The sequence below is a fragment of the Microcebus murinus genome, chromosome 1, assembly GCF_040939455.1.
Source record: "Microcebus murinus isolate Inina chromosome 1, M.murinus_Inina_mat1.0, whole genome shotgun sequence".
NCBI classification, from domain to species: Eukaryota; Metazoa; Chordata; class Mammalia; order Primates; family Cheirogaleidae; genus Microcebus; species Microcebus murinus.
The window spans coordinates 153,912,807-153,937,758 of record NC_134104.1 but is presented as its reverse complement, the minus strand read 5'-3'; the positions used below and the strand labels follow the sequence as shown (position 1 = coordinate 153,937,758).

The 24,952-nt window shown below is 39.0% G+C and overlaps 1 protein-coding gene across 1 annotated transcript; it reads left to right on the top strand.

Annotated features, from left to right (window-relative positions):
• The first annotated feature begins 4,245 nt into the window (after positions 1–4,245).
• SPINK8 (serine peptidase inhibitor Kazal type 8 (putative)) lies at positions 4,246–21,870 on the top strand. Its single transcript, XM_012771147.3, has 5 exons — positions 4,246–4,393; positions 11,640–11,689; positions 12,472–12,593; positions 18,653–18,695; positions 21,669–21,870. The coding sequence occupies exons 1-5, from the start codon at positions 4,327–4,329 to the stop codon at positions 21,678–21,680; spliced, it is 294 nt and encodes a 97-aa protein (XP_012626601.1). The 5' UTR covers positions 4,246–4,326; the 3' UTR covers positions 21,681–21,870.
• Positions 21,871–24,952: the final 3,082 nt, after the last annotated feature.

Below are 24,952 nucleotides of genomic sequence, written 5' to 3'. Positions count from 1 at the left end.
ATGGTGGCGCATGCCTGTAGTCCCAGCTACCCGGGAGGCTGAGGCAGAAGGATCACTCAAGCCCAGGAGTTTGAGGTTGCTGTGAGCTAGGCTGACGCCACGGCACTCACTCTAGCCTGGGCAACAAAGCGAGACTCTGTCTCAAAAAAAAAAAAAAAAAAATGGCCGGGCGCGGTGGCTCACGCCTGTAATCCTAGCTCTCTGGGAGGCCGAGGCGGGCGGATTGCTCAAGGTCAGGAGTTCAAAACCAGCCTGAGCAAGAGCGAGACCCCGTCTCTACTATAAATAGAAAGAAATTAATTGGCCAACTGATATGTATATAAAAAAAAAAAAATTAGCCGGGCATGGTGGCGCATGCCTGTAGTCCCAGCTACTTGGGAGGCTGAGGCAGAAGGATCGCTGGAGCCCAGGAGTTTGAGGTTGCTGTGAGCCAGGCTGACGCCACGGCACTCACTCTAGCCTGGACAACAAAGAGAGACTCTGTCTCAAAAAAAAAAAAAAAAAAAAAGTCCCCAAACAGCCAGGCGTGGTGGCTCACGCCTGTAATCCTAGCACTTTGGGAGGCCGAGGCGGGTGGATTGCTCAAGGTCAGAAGTTCGAAACCAGCCTGAGCGAGACCCCGTCTCTACCAAAAATAGAAATAAATTAATTGACCAACTAAAAACATATATACAAAAAATTAGCCGGGCATGGTGGCGCATGCCTGTAGTCCCAGCTACTTGGGAGGCTGAGGCAGGAGGATTGCTTGAGCCCAGGAGTTTGAGGTTGCTGTGAGCTAGGCTGACGCCCCGGCACTCACTCTAGCCTGGGCAACAAAGTGAGACTGTGTCTCAAAAAAAAAAAAAAAAAAAAAAAAAAAAGTCCCCAAACAAAAGATGCTGGAATGGACGCAGAGAGAAAGGAACACTTATTTACTTATATTTTTAAATAACGTTATTTTTTCTTTTTCTTTTTTCCTGAAGATGATGACAGGACTTTATTTATTTATTATTTTTAATTTGTTTTTTATTTATTTATATTTTAAAATAATGTTATTTTTTTCTTTTTTTCCTGAAGATGATGAAAGGAAAAACAAGTAATATTCAAGGGTAGGTATTTGCACTATCTGCAAAACATTAGCAAGCACCATCCATCACATTAAGAAATGTATACTGGGGGGGGAGGGCATTTATTGAAACCTTAAAATCTGTTCCCCCATAATATGCCAAAATAAAAATAAATAAATAAAAAGAAATGTATACTTACTTCTATGTTAAATAACTATCAAATTGTATAATATACCTATGTTTTAATTAACATGTACAATAATAATTGTAATGGTAATTCAATCCAAGAGAAATTCATTTAATTTTAATTTTTATTTTTTAGAGACAGGGTCTCACTCTGTTGCCCAGCTCAGGCTGGAGTGCAGAGGCAGAATCATAGCTCACTGCAGCCTGAACCCCGGGACTCAAGCGATCCTCTTGCCTCAGCCTTCCTAGTGGCTGGGACCACAGGCATGCGCCATCACACCTGGCTCACTTTTTAATTTTCTGTAGAGACAGAGTCTCACTATGTAGCCCAATCAGGTCTCGAACCCCTGGCCTCCAGTGATCCTCCTGCCTCAGCCTCCCAAGATGCTGGGATAACAGGCGTGAGCCACAGCACCCAGCCACCAAGAGTAATTTATTAAAACTTTCTGATCACAGGAAATTTAAAAATCAATTCATTTGCATATTTCCACTGAAGAATATTAGGAAAGCATGATCAGTAAAGGACCATCAAGACCAACAAAGAAATAAAGTTACATGGAGAAAGTAGAATGAAACATTAATTCAAGAAGAAAAAGAAACTATGTAAAATTTCTAACTGTAAGCTCCTTCATGTGTTTTTCAGATATATCATGGTGACATCAAATTGCCATAGGGTGTAGATTCCACTGGATATATCTAAAATAATGATTTTTATTTTATAAACGTTTTTATTTTAAAACATCAATATATAAATGAAGCCAATAATTTAATCATTTGAAACTATTTAAACTTGTGATGAAAAATTTTACATCTCACTTTAAAAATATATTAATATAAGTGGGCGCCAAATTTAGAGGGACTAAAAGCACGAATTCTGGAAAGCACCATGGTAGACACGGTGGTCAATCACAGCAATGCTGTGAAAGTGCACGTGACCTCCCAGAACTATATGACATGTCCCCGGTTAAGGTCATTCACTTAGAGACCTGGACTTAAGGAATCTATGATACCCCATAACGTCTGAAGTTTCCCTTTAAAGAATGTCAGTGTAGGCGATAAAAAAAAAAAAAAAAAAAGAATGTCAGTGTTTTGAGAAATTTCTATTCCAATTGTTAGAAAGATCAATTATTTAAGGGAATAAACACTGTATCCCAAGACTTCTCAACTCTTGTACATAAGACTGAACGAGGCAGATTCCATATAAGGCAACTTTCTACTTTAAATCTGAGTCAATATAAAAATATTCTAAAGTGGCCGGGCGTGGTGGCTCACGCTTGTAATCCTAGCACTCTGGGAGGCCGAGGCGGGCGGATTGCTCAAGGTCAGGAGTTCAAAACCAGCCTGAGCGAGACCCTGTCTCTACTATAAAAATAGAAAGAAATTAATTGGCCAACTAATATATATATATAAAATTAGCCGGGCATGGTGGCACGTGCCTGTAGTCCCAGCTACTCGGGAGGCTGAGGCAGGAGGATTGCTTGAGCCCAGGAGTTTGAGGTTGCTGTGAGCTAGGCTGACGCCATGGCACTCACTCTAGCCTGGGCAACAAAGCGAGACTCTGTCTCAAAAAAAAAAAAAAAAAAAATTCTAAAGTAAATACTTCAATAAACTGAATATATATTTTTGACTATTGATAAAATAATTAACTGCATGTGCAGATGTGGTAATTGATAGTATTGTATAAATATCTGAAGCTACCCTGCATATAATAATTGCAATACAGACAAAAAATATAGGAATTCAGAAATCGAGTATGATATATCTCTAAAATGGTAGGTTCGGGTTTGGCAAGAACAGCTAGATTTTGGAGTGGTAATGGACAGTACATACATAGTCAGAAAATTGAAATATGAACACATGAGATTTAGGCATTAAAGGACTTGGGTTTGAAACAAATAGGCCGGGGGCAGTAGCTCACACCTGTAGCACTTTGGGAGACTGAGGTAGGAGGGATGCTTGAAGTCAGGAGTTCAAGACCAGCCTTGGCAACATAGCAAGACCCTGTTGCTACAAGAAATAGAAAAATATTAGCTGGGCATCATGATGCACGCCTATAGTCCCAGCTACTCAGGAGACTGAGGCAGGAGGATTGTTTGAGCCCAGGAGTTTGAGGTTGCTGTGAGCTATGATGATGCCACTGCACTCTAGCCCAGAAGTCAGAGTGAAACTCTATCTCAAAAAATAAATAGGTTTGAAAACATTTCTGTGTTCTACCTTCAAAGCTCACACTATTCCACTGCCAAGCATTGTAACCTTGAAAAGACAAAGACACTCCGCCTACATTGCTATTTAATTATCAACAAACTATCCACAAAAACCTTCCTGTCCAGCCAGTTTCTCAGAGCAACTGTGGGAGTCACAGCAGGTAAAGTTGACTTATTGATCTGCATATTTTTGAGTAGGAAAAGGATTGTAATTATTTATTATTTACTTTTACTGAGGGATGGTCTTGGACAGAAATTAGCTGGATATATAATTTGCCTGGAAAATATATAGGATGAAGAGAATAGAAACCTGAAAGTAAAATATCAGTCAGTATGCACTATGATACTTTCAATACTGCAGTAGGCTATTAGTAAATACTCCATAGTTTTTACTTCAGTAATTTTATTGATTACTAAACTTTAACACTATGGTAACAGCATTAGGGAAAAGTAAGAGCATGGGAGTGAGTGTTCAGTATTAAATCCCTTCCTGTTTCTTACTGTCTGTTGATTTACATGTGCCACTGAGCTTTCTAGTGACTGCTCTTCACCTCAGAGATAAATGCAAACTTTAAAATATTTCATTGAAAAACTGTTGGTATTTACTCTTTCCTTTGCAAGTATTCTTTAGTAGTTCTTTTTCTGGTATCTTCTAAAATTCTCTTTTAAGGTCATTTTTTCTAATGTCCAATTATTTAAGGGAAATGAATTAGGCACTTTAATTGCATCAGACACAATCCGTTCCAAATAACCTGAGGAAAGAACAAAGTGTTAATATTTAGACTTCATTTCCTGGTCAGTGAGGGATTTCTGTGAGAACATGTACTTCACGTAGAATTTTCTTTGTCCTACCATCAAGAGTTGCCTATTTTCACAGTTCTTCTGTCACCATGAAGGGGACCTTCTCAAATGCCATCCTTGTTCTTGCCATCTCCATGTGGACTGTCTTTGCAATTGGTAAGTTACATGTCCTTGCTCTGCCCACATTTTCTGCAGTAGATTCAGAATCATGGGGAAATTAGAGATGGAAGGAGAAGTGACGTTCAGTTTTATTTAATCCTAATTCCTTTATGGTACAGCTGTAGAAACTAAAATCCATAGAATTCACACAATGTTGTTAGTATCAAAGCAGGAAGTTGAATCCAAACCTTCCAAATCCAGGACTATTTAACTTTCCAAAACACCAACTTACTATCCTAGACATTCAAAACCTTAGAAAAGTTCATTTCTAGAGTTTGTATATTTACATATGTCAAATCCAAAATGAACTTCATTAGACTCTGTGGAAGTAGACTCAGATATTATTCTGGTCAATGGCTGGTTTTACTGAAAATTGTGTTCATGATTGACTATAGGGAATCTCTGAGGGCTTGAATACATTCCTTCTCCATTTGGACTCTGAAATTCCTTCTCTTTTATTAATATCTTCAACCTTTTCCTTTTCATTGGCATTCTCTCTCACTTAAAGCATTTTTTCAAGCCTCTCATATCTTAAGATGCTTCTGTAACAAACTGAAAACTATTCTTCATGACTCTCACATCTTAGGTAAAAAACAAAAAGCACTTTCTCTTTCCTCACCTTCCCTATCCAATTTAATCTTATCTTGACAAATCTAGATATATTTCTACGATTCCTCACCTTTCACTCGATTCTCATCCCACTGCTCCCGAGCACATGGCCATTGGCATAGCCCCCTGCAAGCCCAGTGTGCTCTCTGGCTGAGTCTTGAGCAATTCTTGAAAATAGTTCTTTCCTTGTTCTCATAATTGTATGGCTTTATATTTTCCCTCAAGCCCATATCTCCTGTGTGCCTATATCAAGTGAACAAGTTCAGTTGATCGGAATTTTTTTTTTGAGACAGAGTCTCACTCTGTTGCCCAGGCTAGAGTTCTGTGGATCAGCCTAGCTCACAGCAACCTCAAACTCCTGGGCTCAGGTGATCCTCTGCCTCAGCCTCCTGAGTAGCTGGACTACAGGCTACTATAGGCACGTATCACCATGCCCAGCTAATTTTTTTCTATATATTTTTAGTTGTCCAGCTAATTTCTTTCTAATTTTTTGTTTTTAGTAGAGACAGAGTCTTGCTCTTGCTCAGGCTGGTCTCCAACTGCTGGGCTCAAATGATCTGCCTGTGTCAGCCTCCCAGAGTGGATAGGAAATTCATATATCACATAAATTCATGCCTTTTTTTACATTTCCACAAAAATGACTCTTCCTCAATGAAGGTTTTCATCATTTTTTCTTGAAAATATTTATCTATTCTTAACTGTTACCTTTGCCTCCAGCTTGACTAAGTCTAACGCATCATCCACATTGCTACAATGGTTGTCTTTTTTCATGCAAATCTTATCTTAGTTCTGCTGTACTAAACACAAAAGGCTTTGTGAAATAGCCCCTCCTACCATGCTGGGTTTCCCAGAACCCACTTATTTTCATAGCCAAGAAATATATACTGCTTGCTGACCTTTGCCAGAAGCTGAGATAGCCACTTGTTATGTGGCAGGAATGGTCCCCGGACTCACAGTGTTACACACAAGTGGGGGAAGGTATACAGATATCATGGTCTATACCGAGTATTAACACACATTTTGATAAGTGTTTCAAATGGTAAGGACAGCAAGAGTGCATAGAACTCAAGCCTCGGTTCCTCTTTTCCCTCCCCTGCCCAGATTAGCATAATGAAAGCTCCCCTCCGGATGGGTATGGCCAAGAAGATGATTTTCCTTCTCTCCATAACTTACAGTTGAGGGGCAGCGATATCTCCCTGGGACAGGCAGGTTGTCAACATTTTTCAGTGCCCCACCCCTCACTTTGTGTTGTTGAGGCTAAGTTACAAGACAGTGAGGCCAAAAGGTAGGGTGCTGCCTTTCTCCACCCCTCTCCCACTTGTGCTGAGTCTCTACCCCAGGTAAGGTGGGCTGAGAATAGTAGGGCCCCAATTGCCCTTGCCTTAGCTTTCTTGTAGGTTAGAGGTTCCATGCTGGGAAAAACAAACTGAGAAGATCAGAGGCAGTGTTCTGCTTGTGAAGCAGATTGTCAGTCCGAGATAAGCAGGCCACTGTCCAGAGCAGTGGCATAGATATTTTGTCCTGGGAGAGAAGCAGGCCATGAGAACAGAGAGCTCCAGACATTTCATCAAAAAAACCTGACGTTATTTAGAATAGATTGTAGTGAAATTCAAGCCTAGGGGCACTGTCTTAGTTTGCTTTGTGCTGCTACAACAGAATACCTGAGACTGAGTAATTTATATAGAACAGAGATTTGTTTCTTACAGTTCTGGAGGCTGGGAAGTCCAAGGTTGAGGGGCCTGCGTTTGGTGAGGGCCTTCTTACAGTGTCACCCAGTGGCAGAAGGTGGAAGGGTAAGAGAGCACACATGTGTGTACATTCATGAGCGAGGGCTGAATTCATCCTTTTATCAGGAACCCACTCCTGCAATAACTAACCCACTCCCATGATAACATAAATATTTTAATATGATAAAATATTAATGTATTCATCAGTCACATCTTAAGGGCCCCACCTCTCAACATTGTTTCATTGGGGATTAAGTTTCTAACACATGAACTTTAGGGGACACATAGCAGGGACTCTCAAAAACAACAGAGATTTTGATGGTCAGCATTTAAGAGAAAGCAGGTGGCTCCATGAGAAAAATAAACTAAACTATAGGCCAACTAGTTTACTAGAAAGAACCAGGAAAAAAAACTGCCAAAAAGAGCATCCCTGGCAGTTCAGAATAAACCTCAAAGGCTAGTCTCAAAAACTACCCTGCAAAGAACCCAGATTTAATTGGATCAGACTGTGTAGCAATTTATGCCTCAGAGAATTGTTGAAAGCCATAGAGCAATCATTTAGCAAATAGCAAAGCTTAACAGCTGGTATGATGCCAACAGAGGCAAACAGCATTACAGAGAGATTACAGAAAGAGACAGTCAAAGTGAGTCCTGTTAAAACCACCATCATCCCAGGATGACTAAGCACGTAGCTAAAACTGTCCTCTGAGGAGAGACATCAGGCGCTTCACATTGCAGGAGAAATAAACTTCACTAAAACATTCCAGCCAAGGCATTAAACAAATGAACAAGCAAACAACAAGTCTTTCATGAGAGAGAAGCCAGTATCCAAAGTTGTTACAATATACTATCTAAATGTCCAATTTTCAACAAAAATGATGGGACATGAAAAAGGGGGAAAATGTGAGATCCATACAGAGGAAAAAAAAAAAAAAAAAAAAAAAAAACCCAGGCAACAGAAACTGCTTGTGAGAAAGTCCAGATTTAGCATATAAAAACTTCATCAGCCTGAAAGTTGCCCTCTAAAAAAAAAAAAAAAAATTAAAAAAAAAAAAAAAAAACTTCAAGGGAGGGGGGAGGGGGAGAAATGGGCATTTATTGAAACCTTAAAATCTGTACCCCCTGGCCGGGCGCTGTGGCTCACGCCTGTAATCCTAGCTCTTGGGAGGCCGAGGCGGGCGGATTGCTCAAGGTCAGGAGTTCAAAACCAGCCTGAGCAAGAGCGAGACCCCGTCTCTACTATAAATAGAAAGAAATTAATTGGCCAACTGATATATATATATAAAAAAAAAAATTAGCCGGGCATGGTGGCGCATGCCTGTAGTCCCAGCTACTCGGGAGGCTGAGGCAGAAGGATCACTCAAGCCCAGGAGATTGAGGTTGCTGTGAGCTAGGCTGACGACACGGCACTCACTCTAGCCTGGACAACAAAGTGAGACTCTGTCTCAAAAAAAAAAAAAAAAAAAAAAAAATCTGTACCCCCATAATATGCCAAAAAAAAAAAAAAACACTTCAAGGGAACTAATATAAATATGTTCAAAGAACTAAAGGAAATATTGTTTAAAGAAGCAAAAGAAACACTGTATTGATCTCTAAATGCATATTTAAAAAAAAGAAGCAAAGGAAGGACTGGGTGTGATGGCTCACACCGGTTATCCCAGCACTCTGGGAGGCCAAGGCAGGAGGATCACTCAAGGTCAGGAGTTTGAAACCAGCCTGAGCAAGAGCGAGACCCCATCTCTACTAAAAATAGAAAGAAATTAATTGGCTAACTAATATATATAGAAAAAATTAGCCAGGTATTGTGGCGCATGCCTGTAGTCCCAGCTACTCGGGAGGCTGAGGCAGCAGGATTGCTTGAGCCCAGGAGTTTGAGTTTGCTGTGAGCTAGGCTGATGCCACGGCACTCTAACCTGGGCAGCAGAGTGAGACTCTGTTTCAAAGAAAAAAAAAAATAGAGCCCTAAATATGTAAAGCAAAACTAATAGAATTGAAGGGAGAAATTGATAACTCAACAATAATAGTTAGAGACATCACCTCCCACTTTTAACAGTGGCTATAACAGTTAGACAGAAGATCAAAAAGGAAATAGAAGACTAGAACAACACTCTTAACTAACTAGACTTACTAGATATCTATAGAATATTCCATCCAACAACAGCAGAATGTGTATTGCACATGGAACATTCTCTAGGAGAGACCATATCTTAGGCCATAAAAGAAGCCTCAATAAATTTAAAAGGATTCAAATCATATAAAGTATGTTCTCTTACTACAAAAAAGTTCCTATGAATGTATTTCTATATGTTAGAGAACATAGAACACAGAAATGTAATATATTTGCCAATAATAGCACAAAGGAGGTGAGTGGGAGCAACATTGCTCTCACCACTACTATTCAACATTGTATTGGAGATTCTAGCCAGGGAAATTAGGCAAGAAAATTAATGAAAGGCATCTGGATAGGATAGGAAGAAGTAAAATTATCTGTGTTTGTAGCTGACATGATTTTGTGAATAGAAAACTCTAAGGAATACACTTAAAACTGGTAGGGCTAATAAATCAGGCAGCAAATTTGCAAGATACCAAATCAATATACAAAACCAGCTGTGTATCTATACAGGACTAATGAACATTTTGAAAATGAAATTAAGAAAACAATTTCATTTAAAGTAGCGTAAAAATACCTTTGATAAATTTACCAAAGGAGATGAAAGACTTATACACTGAAAACTATAAAACATTGAAGAAAGAAATTAAAGAAGACCTAAATAAGTGGAAAGACATCCCACCTTCATGGATAGGAGGACTGAACATCATTAAGATGGCCATACTCCCCAAATCTGTATTTGCACACAGGTACCATACAAATACTAAAGATTCCAGCTGGCTTTTTATTTATTAAATGGAAAGGCTGATTCTAAAATTCATATGGAAATGCCAAAGACCAACAATGGTCAAAACAATCTTGAAAAAGAACAAAATTGTATTCGTACGTTTCAATTTTAAAGCTTACTACAAAGTTACAGACATCAAGACAATGTGGTACTAGCATAAGTCTAAAAATATGGATCAATGAAATAGAACTAAGAATCAAAAAAAAAAACAAAAAAAAAACACCTTGCATTTAGAGTGAATTAATTTTAACAAGGTGCCCAACCATTCAATGAAAAATCATCTTCTCAACAAATGCTGCTGGGACAACTGGATATCCCTATGCAAAATAATTAATTTGGACTCCTTCCTCACACCATAGACAAAAATTACCTCAACAAGGATCGCAGAACTACATATAAGAGCTAAAATTGTAAAACTATTAAAAGAAAATATGGGCCCGGTGTGGTGGCTCACGCCTGTAATCTTAGCACTCTGGGAGACCAAGGCAGGCGGATTGCTCGGGGTCAGGAGTTCAAAACCAGCCTGAGCAAGAGCGAGACCCCGTCTCTACTATAAATAGAAAGAAATTAATTGGCCAACTAATATATATAGAAAAAATTAGCCGGGCATGGTGGCACATGCCTGTAGTCCCAGCTACTCAGGAGGCTGAGGCAGTAGGGTTGCTTGAGCCCAGGAGTCTGCGGTTGCTGTGAGCTAGGCTGACACCATGGCACTTTAGCCGGGGTGACAGAGTCAGACTCTGTCTCAAAAAAAAAAAAAAAAAGCTGCTCAACATCATTGGTTAAAAGGGAAATGTTAATTAAAACCACTATGAAATATCACTCCACTCCTACTAGGATGGCTATAATTAAAAAAGAGGGATAATAACAAATGTTAGCAAAGATATGAAGACATTGAAAGTCTCATACATTGCTGGCAGGAATGTAAAATGGTGCAGCTACTTTGGAAAATAGTCTGGAGGCTCTTCAAAGGGTTACCAGTTCCACTCTTAGGTATATACCCAAGGAAAATGAAAACACTGCCCACAAAAAAAATATACATGTATATTCATAGCAGCTTTATTCATAATAGCAAAAAAGTAAAAGCAAATCAAATGTGCATTAACTGATTAACGGATAAGTGAAATGTGCAATATACATATAATTAAATATTATTTAGCTATAAAAAGAAATGAATTAATGATACAAGCCACAGCATGGTTAAAACATTAAAACACAGATACAAAAGACCACATACTATCTTGTATGACTCCATTTTATATGAAATGTCCAGAAAGGCAAATCTATGGAGATAGAAAGTAGATTAGTTGTTATCAGGGATGAGGGTTGAGTGGGAGGAGGAATTGATGGGAGAGAGGCATGACAAATGACTTCTAATGGGTACAGAGTTTCTCTCTGTGGTGATGAAAATGTTCTAAAACTGCTTGTGATGATGACTGTACAACTCTGTGAATATACTAAAAACACTGAACTGTACATTTTAAATAGGTGAATTCTATATGTGAATTATATCTCAATAAAACTGATATATATGAGAGTTGATAATAGGTTATACATATTATATATTATAAAATTATATCATGTGATTATAATATCTATTATATCACATAATTATACAATATAATATTTTACATGCATATATAATTTTAAATACTGCTTTGGATTGAATAAGGTTTAATGAAACAGCATCTTTTAATGTATCTAAATATAACTGTTTCATAGTACTTTGTATAATAACTTAGAGCATATTTGCTAAAAATAACTGAGAAGATTATGGAAGTTGTTATTTGCCTATGAAGTAGAATTAAGAGGCTGGAATTAAGAGGGCAAGAGGCAGAAATTTCCTGATTCTTCATTCCTTTCGAGAGTAGCTTACATCAAAGAGGAACGCAGCCTCTTCTGATGGGATGTGAAGCTTCCTGGGTGCCAACCAGGGTCTCCCTTACCCTAGCTTTCCCTGAGGGCAGAAGGCAGAGCATCAACTCTTCTGTACATGCTTTTGTCTTCCAGACTTTCCCCTTCCTATGGCCTCCAAGGGAGCTCACCTCGAAGAGACAATGGTAAGGTCTGTTTCCCAAGAACAGGAATGGGGAGAGACCCAGTTTCCCCGATATTTCCAGCTCTTTCCTCTCGGGGGTGGGGAGCTGAAGGGACTTACATGGGACTAACACAATAAAAGCTGAGTCATCAAGTGTGTGTAGCACATTTCATATGTTCCTAAACCAGCTTTCCAAGCATTGTCCCAATCAGCTCATACAACTCTCCTGTAGGATAAAAGGCGAGTATTTTGTACCGTTAAATGGATGATGATGTCATGGCACAAATTCAGGTCTCGTGCTGCAGTGGATTCTCTTTCCACTGTGATATGCCAGGACAAACATCCTGCCTCCCTCACACCTAAGGCCTCATGATATCTTCTGTCCGTTTCCTTCCTTCTACATCCTAACCCTGCTGTGACAAGTTTCAGCCCACTGTCATCTGAGGCACCAAATATGATAAGTCACTTAGTAATGTTCATAAGAAGTTCTAACCTTGAAAGACATTTCCCTACTTTCGCTCTCTGTAATGTAACAAGCACATTTTATAGTTGGTAGGGCAGGTAGTTTTATCTTGATACAGAATTTATGGGGGACTGGGGAGTACACAGATTATGTATTATATTACAATTGTATACATATTATTGGTGTTAAGTGCTGGGGCCAAACACTGAGGCTTCTGAAGCCTGTTCTCTGAACTCCTGGTCTGGTGCACCTTATTCCATTTTCCTCCCCTGCTACCAATGACAGTGGCCAAAGGACCTGGAGGAAAGCACCTGACGCAGTTGTCTGCATGTTGTTTCTAGGCCGACTGTATGAAGAATGTACGTAAGTGCTGGGTTTTCTCCCTCATGAAGCCCAGCGAACCCGTTTGTGGCAGTGACCAGGTTACCTACAATGACGAGTGCCATCTCTGCTTCAAAATTCTGTAAGTCATGATTTTATTCTCCCTTCTTTCAAGTCAGGAGGCTAAAAATGGCCAAAATAGGGGTGACCTCTTCAGCCCGCTTCCTACATCATCCAGTTAGATCTTCTCTCCAGAAACTCCTCCATTATTTGCTCCTCCACGTCTTCCATCCCGGACTGGACACTCAAAAGGTACATGTGATCGTATTCAGGCAATGCAAAAGCAGAAAGCCACTGAGGTGAGGGTACTATGTCTGGCCTAGACAAGGATCAAGTGAAGGAAACTCAGTAGCAAGTAGCCACAGCATCTAGATCATGTGACCATAGATGAGGGTCATCTTCATGTCCCTTCAGGCCAAAGAACAAAAACCTGATGAAGAAGAGGAGGAGGAAGCTGGGTAAAGAATCTTCCCAGCTAGTGACTTATTGGTCATTGAATGGATATTATTTTCCAAAACAACTTTCTTTAGTTTTCAGCCTGGTATGTGGTTTAGTAACTGGATTCATCACGTTAGAAACTTTGGGTGACACCCATGTGAAATGTCCAATTCCCTGGTCCGAAGGGAATAGTGAGGAACAGAGGTTTGTGTCAAGGAAGCTTCTTAGAGAGGTGGGAGAAGTGAGTATTCTATGAAATCTGCTTTCCCCTTTAAAGAGAAAATCCATATCCTTGTCTAACTAAGATTTACCGGTTAAGTTCAATTCTTAAGAGAGAAAAGCAAAAACACAAGAGTACAACAAACATGTCTTTCTCCCCTTCCTCTTCCTGGCTTCTCCTCAAGAGAAGGAGTAAGAATTTTCTTAATCAGGATGAGAGATGTTTAGCTAGGAAGGATTGAACATTTTTGCATTCGTAGCTGAATAAATACTAAAACCCATAAAAGAGAACACTAGAACCCATAAAAGAACTGTGAGGTAAACAACTTTGGTGTCAGCCTCAATCACTGGCACAGATGTCAGACAATCAGAATGCACAGTCTGGGGGACCTACAACATCAGAGACTCAAAGGATGCTAAAACCAGGAGACATCTAAGAGACAACCTCCAAAGAACTCACTTTTACTTTTTTTTTTTTTTTTTTTTTTGAGACAGAGTCTCACTTTGTTACCCAGGCTAGAGTGAGTGCCGTGGCATTAGCCTAGCTCACAGCAACCTCAAACTCCTGGGCTCAAGAGATCCTCCTGCCTCAGCCTCCCAAGTAGCTGGGACTACAGGCATGCGCCACCATGCCCGGCTAATTTTTTTCTATATATATTAGTTGGCCAATTAATTTCTTTCTATTTTATAGTAGAGACGGGGTCTCGCTCTTGCTCAGGCTGGTTTCGAACTCCTGACCTCGAGCAATCCGCCCGCCTCCGCCTCCCAGAGTGCTAGGATTACAGGTGTGAGCCACCGCGCCCGGCACTTTTACTACATTTTAAAAATTATTTTCTGGCCAGGTGTGGTGGCCCACGCTTGTAATCCTAGCACTCTGGGAGGCCAAGGTGGATGGATCGTTTGAGCTCAGGAGTTCAAGACCAGCCTGAGCAAGAGCGAGACCCCGTCCCTACCAAAAATAGAAAAAATTAGCCGGGCATGGTGGCGCATGCCTGTAGTCCCAGCTACTCGGGAGGCTGAGGCAGGAGGATTGCTTGAGCCTAGGAGTTTGAGGTTGCTGTGAGCTAGGCTAATGCCACGGCACTCTAGCCTGGGCAACAGAGTGAGACTCTGTCTCAAAAAAAAAAAAAAAAAAAAAAAATTTCGTAGCAGTTGCACTGGGGATTACAAATGAAAATTTCACTAACACCAATCTAATTTGGATTAATACCAACTTAATTGCAAAATTATTCAAAAATGTTGCTTTTATATAGATGCACTTCCTCCATCCTACTTTGAACTGTTATCACCAACTTGCACCTTTATACACCAAATTTCCATCAACACAGATTTGTAATTATTGTTTCATGCAGTTGTCTCTTAAATCAGATAGTAGAAAAAGATTTACAAGCAAAAAAACATTTATACTGTCTTTGATATCTTCCTATATAGTTGCCTTTACTGGCTCTTTATTTTTTCAAATGGATTCAAGTTTCTGTCTAGTATCCTTTCCTTTCAGTCTGAAGAACTCTCTTTAATATTTTGTAGGTCTGCTAGCACAAATTCTCTCAATTTTTGTTTATTTGGGAATGCCATGATTTCACCTTTATTTTATTATTTTTATTATTTACTTTTTTGAGACAGAGTCTCATTTTGTTGCCCAGGCTAGAGTGAGTGCTGTGGTGTCAGCCTAGCTCACAGCAACCTCAATCTCCTGGGCTCAAGCTATCCTTCTGCCTCAGCCTCCCAAGTAGCTGGGACTACAGGCATGTGCCACCATGCCCAGCTAATTTTTTGTATATATATTTTCAGTTGGTCAATTAATTTCTTTCCATTTGTAATAGAGACGGTCTTGTTCTTGCTCAGGTTGGTTTCGAATTCCTGACCTTGAGCTATCCGCCCACCTCGGTCTCCCAGAGTGCTAGGATTACAGGCATGAGCCACAGCGCCCGGCCTCACTTTTATTTTTTTTTTTTAGTTGGCCAATTAATTTCTTTTCTATTTTTAGTAGAGACAGGGTCTCGCTCTTGCTCAGGCTGGTTTTGAACTCCTGACCTCAAGCAATCCTCCCGCCTTGGCCTCCCAGAGTGCTGGGACTACAGGCGTGAGCCACCACGCCCGGCCCTCACTTTTATTTTTGAAGAATAGTTTTGCTGGATATATAATTCTTGGTTGACAGTCATTGTCTTCTAGCGCTATGACCATGTAATTCCACTGCTTCCACCTCCATGGTTTCCGATGAGAAATTAGAAATTAAACTTTCTGAGGATCACTTGTATGTGGTGATTCACTTCTCCTTTGCTGCTTTTAAGATTTTCTCTTTGTCTCTTGGCAGTTTTAGCTCATTGATCCATTTTTTAATTTTTGGATATGAAGTTGGAGATAGGGGTCCAATTTCATTCTTTTGCAACTAGTTCTTCAGTTGTCCCAACTTTATTTGCTGAAGAAATTACTCTTTCCCCCACTGAATGGCTTTGGCACCCTTGTTGACAATTGATTGGCTATAGATGTATGAGTTTATTTCTGGATTCCCAATTCTATTCCATTGTCCTATATGTCTATCCTGATACCAGAACCACACTGATTACTATAGTTTTATAGTAAGTTTTTGAAGTTGGGCATTTGGAGTCTTCCAACTTTGTTTCTTTTTCAAGATGGTTTTGGCTACTCAGGGCCCTTTGCAATTCCATATGAATTTGAAAACTGGTTTTTCCATTTCTGCAAAAAAAAAAAAAAAAAAAAAAAAGGCTTTTGGAATTTTGATAGGGATTGCATAGAACCTGTAGATTGTTTTGGGTAATATTGTCATCTTAACAATATTAATTCTTGGCCAGGCATGGCGGCTCTCGCCTGTAATCCTAGCACTCTAGGAGGCTGAGGTGGGTGGATTGCTCAAGGTCAGGAGTTCGAGACCAGCCTGAGCAAGAGTGAGACCCCATCTCTATTAAAAATAGAAAGAAATTAATTGGCCAACCAAAAATATATAGAAAAATTAGCCAGGCATGATGGTGCCTGCCTGTAGTCCCAGCTACTCGGGAGGCTGAGGCAGGAGGATCACTTGAGCCCAGGAGTTTGAGGTTGCTGTGAGCTAGGCTGATGCCACGGCACTCTAGCCTGGGCAACAACAGAGTGAGACCCTGTCTCAAAAAAAAAAAAAAAAAAAATTAATTCTTCTAATCAATGAGCATGGATATATTTCATTTATTTAGGTCTTTAATTTGTTTCAGCAATGTTTTGTCATTTTCAGTGTACAAGTTTTCCGTCTCCTGTTTTAAAATTGTTATTTTATTTTTCAGATGCTACTGTAAACAGAATTATTTTCTTAATTTAATTTTCAAATTGTTCATTGCTGATTTATAGAAATACAACTGATTTTTGTGTGTTAATCTTGTACCCTGCAACTTTACTGAATTTGTTTATTAGCTTTAATAGTTTTCATATTAATTCTTTGGGATTTTCTATATAAAGAATCACATCATCTTTGGGTTTTTTTCCTTATACATAAGGTGAATGTAAAAATGTCACCCAGGCTGGAGCGCAGTGGCACAATCATAGCTCACCGTAACCTCAAACTGCTGGGTTCAAGTGATCCTCCTGCTTCAGCCTCCCTGGTAGCTGGGACTACAGGCACCACACTGGCTAATTTGTGTGTGTGTGTATGTGTGTGTGTTGACAGGGTTTTCCTATGTTGCCCAGGCTGGTCTCAAACTCCAGGCCTCAAACAATCTTGTCACCTCAGCCTCCCAAAATGCTGGGATTATAGGCATGAACCACTGCACCAGAAAGATCATGTCATCTTTGAGAGAGAGAGCACTGAATCCTAACCACTAGACCACCAGGGAGCAATTATCTTTGAATAGAGATATTTTTACTTCTTCCTTTCCAATTTAGATACCTTTTACTTCTTTTTCTTGCCTAATTGCTCTGCCTAGGATTTCCAGTGCAATGTTGTATATCAGTGGTGAAAGTGGGCATCCTTATCTTGTTCCTGATCTTAGGAATCTTTCAGTCTTTCATCACTGAGTATGACACTAACTATGAGTTTTTCATAAGTTTATCATGTTGAGGAAGTTCCCTTCTATTCCTAGTTTTATAAGTGTTTTTATTATAAAAGGATGTTGGATTTTGTTGAATATTGTGTGTGTGTGTTGCATTAATTGAGATTATCATGTGCATTTTTTTTCTTTCATTCGATTAATGTCATGTTGTTAAATTGGTTGATTATTTTTTCAGGTTGAAATACACTGAATTTGGCCAGGCGTGGTGGCTCACGCCTGTAATCCTAGCACTCTGGGAGGCGGAGGCGGCCAAACTCCTCAAGGTCAGGAGTTAGAGACCAGCCTGAACAAGAGCGAGACCCCATCTCTACTAAAAAATAGAAAGAAATTAATTGGCCAACTAAAAATATATAGGAAAAATTAGCTGTAGTCCCGGCTACTCGGGAGGCTGAGGCAGGATTGCTTGAGCCTAGGAGTGTGAGGTTGCTGTGAGCTAGGCTGACGCCACGGCACTCACTCTAGCCTGGGCAACAAAGTGAGACTCTGTCTCAAAAAAAAAAAAAAAAGAAAGAAAAAAAGAAATACCCTGAATTCTTGGGATAAATCCCACTTGGTCACAATATATAATCCTTTTAATATGCTGTTAGATTCAGCTTGCTAGTATTTTGTTGAGAATTTTTGCATCTACATTCATAATGGATACTGATGCATAGTTTTCTTTTTTGTGATGCCTTTGTCTGTCTTGGATATCTCAGTAATGCTGGCTTCATAAAATAAATTAGGAGTGTCCTCTCCTCTTCTATTATCTGGAAGAGTTTGAGAAAGATTGGCATTAGATCTTTTAAAATATTTGGTAGAATTCACTAGTGAAGCCATCTGGTTCTAAACTTTTCTTCATTGGGAAGCTTTTCTTTTTTTTTTTTTTTGCTTTTTTTCATTTTAATTTTTTCATACCATACCACATCAACAGGATTCTTTCTTTTTTTTTTTTCTTTTTCTTGGTAAGTTATTGATTAGTGATTCAATATCTTTACTTTTCATAGGTCTGTTGACGTTTTTTATTTCTTTTTGAGTAAATTTTGGTAATTTGTGTGTTTCTAGGAATTTGTCCATTTCACGTAGCTTATCTAATTTATTGATATACAATTATTCATAGTCTTCTCTTATAATCCTTTTTATTTCTGTAAAGTCAATAGTAATGCCTCAATTTTCATCAAATACATAATTTTAAGGCACATTCTCTTCCTAATCCTCTGTGTTTCTATGTGAGTCTTAAAAGGTTATTTTGAATTTCTATATTTTATTTCAGGCTGAGTATCTTTTATATATTCAATCTCCTTGATAAATAAAGATCCATAGAGATATTAAATATTTGTTAAATAAGAATTCACTGTTAGCAGAATGTTTCCTTCTCAAACTTCTCCAAAGATTATTAAGTCAAATTTAGTCATAATTTATGATACACCACAGAACAAAAATAATCATTTCAAAATATAATTTCTTTCAGATATGAAGGGCTTCACATAACTAAACTGTATAATGGACCATGTGTAAGTAACATCACCTTTATATTTTATTTTTAGAAGTAAACCAGATATAGTTAAGAGCTGTTATAGAGGGTATTAGGTATTTGTTATAAAAAATTTCAAACATACATAAAAGTAGAGATAATATAATAAATGCCAGCCGGCGCGGTGGCTCACGCCTGTAATTCTAGCACTCTGGGAGGCTGAGGCGGGAGGATCCATCAAGGTCAGGAATTCGAAACTAGCCTGAGCAAGAGCGAGACTCTGTCTCTACTAAAAACATAGAAAGAAATTAATTGGCCAACTAAAAATATATAGAAAAAATTATCCAGGCATGGTGGCGCATACCTGTAGTCCCAGCTACTCGAGAGGCTGAGGCAGAAGGATCGCTTAAGCCCAGGAGATTGAGGTTGCTGTGAGCTAGGCTGATGCCACAGCTCTCTAGCCTGGGCAACAGAGTGAGATTCTGTCTCAAAAATAAATCCCATATACCTACCATATAGATTAAGTAAATTGTAATGTCTTTGCCACATTTCTTTCCTCTATTCTTTTCTCTTTTTTCTTTGGTGAAGTATATTAACATAAATCTCAGATATCACGTCATTCACCCCTACATACTTCAGAGTTCATTTCTAATAAATATGAGCATCCCTTTACAAATTCATAAGGTCTTATTATACCTAGTTAGTTCCTTGTCATCTTCTAATACATACTTCATACTCAAATTTTCCCAACCATCTTAAAGGTACATCTTCTGGGAGAAGAAATGTATTTTGGTTGGATAATTTAGCAGTAAAGAAGATCTATTCCACCCTTTATCTTCCCTGCCATGCCCAATATCTAGGATATTTACTAAAGACACCTAATTGGAATGTGAACAGTTCTTCTGAGAGTCAATGGACCAGGACTTTCCTTAGCCCTGGGTCTAGATTTTGTGTCCTTGATTTAGAATTATAGGACCAAAGCAAAAACTCAACTGAAGCCATAGAGATCATTACATTATGAAGCATGGCAATGAGAGAAATCATTGTAGAAGAGAAAATAAAGAGGGTAGGAGATAATGCAGGTAAAATAGGACAATTATATAATTTTGCAATAATTTTATGACAGTATCTTCTTACACAATTCTCCACGACAAGCTTATAAGGCTCATCTGATTTGCAGACCAGCACACATATTACTCACTTAGGAGAGGTCTATTTATAACCTGAATGTTCTCCAGTTCCACTAAAGAGAAATCTTAAGAAGTTTTAGGCATTTTCATGATTTGGAGTAATTATGAAGATACCTCTTGCACATGATTTCTACCTCTGTCAGATTCTTGTTCACTTGGGCTGATTCATAAAAATCCTACTGAATTCCCTCTTTCTATACCTGGACCACACCTAAATCCACAGCCCTTGTCAAATAAACCTCTGGTCTTATTTCCATTTCAAACTTAAAAGGGATACTTTTAAACTTAAGGATATCTGTGAAATGGTCTCCAAAAGGTTCTAAGAATCACTTATGTGCTAAAGCTAAGGCTAATATTCAACAGGGAAAAAGGGTTTTAGGGACATTCAGGAGGAGGGAGTGGCAAAGAAGATGTCACATCAGTATAAACTGAAAATATTGTCATTAAATCAGAGCTATCCAGAAAAGAATTTGTGCAGCTTCTAAATATAATCAGGTTCCTTTCATTCCATTTGGACTAAAAGATCCTAAGTCTTATAGGGGAGATTTCTGTATTGTGTTGAGACCTTCATAGTCTATTTAGGATAAAGATGCATGTTATTCATGTATTTCAAATGCAAACACTAATTGTGCCATGGATGGAAAGTTAACTATAGGAGATCACCCGAAAATTTTACTACAGAGCACAAAATTCTATCACTCCACCAAGATCAAGTTGTTGATATAATTAATGTTGCTTTTACAAAGTAATGCAAGAAGTTCTGATGCAAAGGATTTACAGAGACTAAAAATGCTGACAGAAGTCAGAGCCTTTTGCACAACATCAGTGACCTAGAGCAAGTGCCACTGACAGCTTTAGTTATTCTTATGTATAGGTAGTGAGCCCAGTTATCCTAATAATACAGGATGTGATGGGGGAAAGAACATTGAAACAAAAGTCACAAGTCTTTTTTGTTAGCATCTCTATTACTCAGCTAATACTCATCTGAATTATCATGAAATTCAAATGAGATGTAGACTTGAAAGAACTCAAGTGAGATGTAAGTTTGATAAATAAAAGCTTCTGTACTCATATACATGAGTATATGATTGCATTAAGAGCTAGCCCTAATGTTCAACTACAGTCAGCTATTAGTTTCTTCCCCTAAGTCAGTCCTAGAGAAACAATTGGAGTTTGAGAGAAGTAATGATTCCAGGAAAGAAGAGAGGAGAGTGGGGAAGACTAGGAAGAAAAAGAAGAGGAGAAGAGGAGGGGGAAGAGGACCAGGAGGAGGAGGGGGATGTAGAAAGATAGAAGACAACCACTACAATGATGACAATGATGGAGGAAGAGGAAGAAGAGGAGGAGGTTCTGAAGAAGAAGATGATGAAGAAGAAGGAGAAGGAGGAGAGGGAAAAAAGGAGGAAAAAAACACAAGACACTGTTGGGGAAAGAGAAGGCTGTCTTGAACTGACCCATGCTTAGTGGACGATGGCTACAGCCTCAAGGGAGGGTGACCAGAGGTGTTAGTACAAAGAAGGGCTGAAGGACAGACAGCTTTTTAGGTGCTGCTCTTGCCTTAGTCCATGCAGCCTTGGATGTTCATTATTGACTCTTCACTATAGAAATTGGCAGCAACAACCCAAAGAGTCACACAGGCAACCACATCCTTTGCTCTCCTCTTCCACTCTGCTTTTTTCTTCTCCAAAGAAATTAGAATATCTCTAGTCTGTCTTAATTCAGAGAATAATTGTTTAGCCTTCCTCCTGCTGGACTCTGGGTATGGTTACCAGTGTGGTAGCTTTCCTTCAAATTCAATTTCTCTAAGCATTCTTCTCTTGCAGGAACAGTCTTGAACTTACCACGAAGAATTATAAAACTTCCTGAATGCCCAGATGGCCAAGTGAAACAACGGTTGCCTCTTTAATTATACCCCCTTTGTAGAATCAATGGTTAGGATCAAACTCTTTGATTTGCTTCTTCAGTAAATGAGTCTCAGCAGAAAATCTGGCTGGCAAACATTTCTCTTGGTTAATAAGAATCTTTTAAAAATATGAGATATTCAATGCTCTCATCCTAAAACTAAATGCTTCATGTCATGGGTTCCCTCTGTTCGTATATAATTGTGAGCAAATGAGCACAGAAATATAAAATGAGCAAACAGGTACCTCAAAAATAGCAATAATTACAACTGAGGGCTTTCGTCATTATTGAGCTGAACATGTGACATGTGAGTGACATAGCTTTCAATATGTCAGGATTGGCATCAGAACTTTCAAGCACACTGTAAAAGGGATTCAAAATTTTATTCAAAGAAAACTTATTGAGTATAATACTTGTAGTAGTAGTACAGTCAAGTAAGGTTTTTAAATACTTCACCAGGATTAACTTCAGTTTCACAACAAACTTAAGAGGTACATCCCCATTTTATAAACAACAAAAAAAAACACCCTTAGGCTCAGAGTATTTCACACAACTCCACAATGAGCTTTCTTCTAGACCAAATTGTGTAGATCCCTATATAAAACATTTGGTTATGATCCTAGGGAAACATTTTCATACACATACACATGTTAAACTGAGAAAGAATGAAGAAATACATGCTTATATCAATACATGTGTTTTGTTTCTTAACATATTTTAATGCTTTTTTCACTTTCCCAAAATTACAAACTGCAGGCTAGTGATATCACCTAGGACTAAGGACATTTACTCAACACAATCTACTAATAGAAGCTATAATCACTTGCTCCAATTTCTTTTCACTTCTTAGGAAACAGCATAAAAATAATGTAAAGAAGAGAATGAGGAGGGGCGTGGTGGCTCACACCTGTAATCCTAGCACTCTGGGAGGCCGAGGCGGGCGGATGGTTTGAGGTCAGGAGTTCCAAACCAGCCTGAGCAAGACCCCGTCTCTACTAAAAGAAAAAAATAGAAAGAAATTAATTGACCAACTAAAAATATATATACAAAAAAAAAAAAAAAAATTAGCCGGGCATGGTGGCGCATGCCTGTAGTCCCAGCTACTTGGGAAGCTAAGGCAGCAGGATTGCTTGAGCCCAGGAGTTTGAGGTTGCTGTGAGCTAGGCTGTCGCCACAGCACTCACTCTAGCCTGGGCAACAAAGTGAGACTCTGTCTCAAAAAAAAAAAAAAAAAAAAGAAGAGAATGAGATTCTCTTCAGAGGATCTGGAATGAATCCTAGGAAATATGCATTAATAATAAAAAGCCTCCCCAACTTAGGGAGCCTGGTGCAAAACCAGAATTAAGAATCATTTAACTCAATTATTTTCTTGAGGTCCCACCCAACACAGAGATTCCACAATTCCAAAATTTTTAAAGAGAAGAATTTTAGATTTGATGGCACTGTTCATTGAGTGTGATATGTATTTCCCTCAGATTAGAGAGAGCTGTGAATGCTTGCAGAAATAAAATAGGTGGATATTGAATATAATGACAAAACTTGAGGAAGAAAGAGATGAGACAGGCAGAGCACCTCCACTGAATTCAAGCTGATGGATTCTAATGTGCCCCACGTGACCTGCAGCTTCAGAAGCATCCTGCTTATCAAATGCTTTGATTAAAATTGTCCACCTAAAGGAAAATATCCAAGCTTCAAGAGGGAGTTAGGCAGAGTCTCAGGGAGACTCTTTATTTTTTATTTAGTTATTTTTTTGGAGACAGTCTTGCTCTGTTGCCTGGGCAAGTGCCGTGGCATCAGCCTAGCTCATAGCAACCTCCACCTCCTGGGCTCAAGCAATCCTCCTGCGTCAGTTTCCCAAATAGCTGGGACTACAGGCACAAGCTACCACGCCAAACTAATTATTTATATTTTTAGTTGCATGGCTAATTTTTTCTATGTTTAGTAGAGACAGGGTCTAGCTATTGCTCAGGCTGGTCCTGAACTCCTGAGCTCAAGCAATCCTCCCACCTTGGCCTCCCAGAGTGCTACTTAAAAACGAACTAAAGGCCTACAAAAATACAAGTAGCATTTATTCAGGAAGATAGCTAAATTTTATTAAGTAGAACAAGCTTTGTGGTGTTTTTAACATACCCTATACCCATTCCCCCTACCCCAGCTTTGCTGTAGCCTTAAAAACCAACAGCCCTGCAATCATGCTGGAAATTAGCTACTTAGTAAACACTGAAGGGAAAAGAACAAGTTTTGAGCTCCCACAAAACACCATTTCCAGAGAATTATCATTATTTGATTTGCCTGGCAGTTCCCTAGAAACCTCTAGCAGGCTTTTTTTTTTTTTTTAACCTGACTGAGAACATTTACCCTGGGGAATTTGTTGAAACCAACCAGTACCAATTTTTAAAATTTGCAACAGCTTCAGGCAATAACACTTGGAGCAAACAAAAAGCTAACCAAAAAACTTAAAAGAAAAACTGAGAATAGAATGTCTAGGGTGCTTTCAAAAAAAGCTTTGGCACATTCCTAGGAATCTAGAAGACCATAGGCATGAGCAGGTCTGTGCATATAAGCAGGAGAAACTTTGGAAGGCCCTTGGCTGCACTTCAGGCTCTGCAAAGCAAGAAGTGAAGTCTAAGGCAAGAGTTGTAAACTATCTGCCTGACCATTGAAGGTAAAAGGATTTACTGTTTTAAAGTATTTAGGGAACACAATGGTCAATCATTTGATGAGCACTAAACTAATGGACTACAGTCTTCCTTGGTTACACATTACAAAGGATACAGACTTTACAAAATTAGTTGATAAAAGCCATTAAACAAACAAACAGCAGCAACAATAAACAACCACAAACCCTGGGGAAGGGGGAGAATCTGATTTCCAGAGTTGCCACACTATTTAAAATGTCCAGTTTTCAACAAAAAATTATGACACATGCAAAGAAACAAGAAAGCATGGCGTATATACAGACGAAAAAAAAATCAGTCAATAGAAATTGCTGAGAAAAGATGTAGAACTTACTAGAAAATGACTTTAAGGCCGGCGCAGTGGCTCAAGCCTGTAATCTTAGCACTCTGGGAGGCTGAGATGGGAGGATCGCTTGAGCTCAGGAGTTCGAGATCAGCCTGAGCAAGAGCGAACCCCATATCTACTAAAAATAGAAAAAAATTAGACGGGCATGGTGGCACGCGCCTGTAGTCCTCAGGAGGCTGAG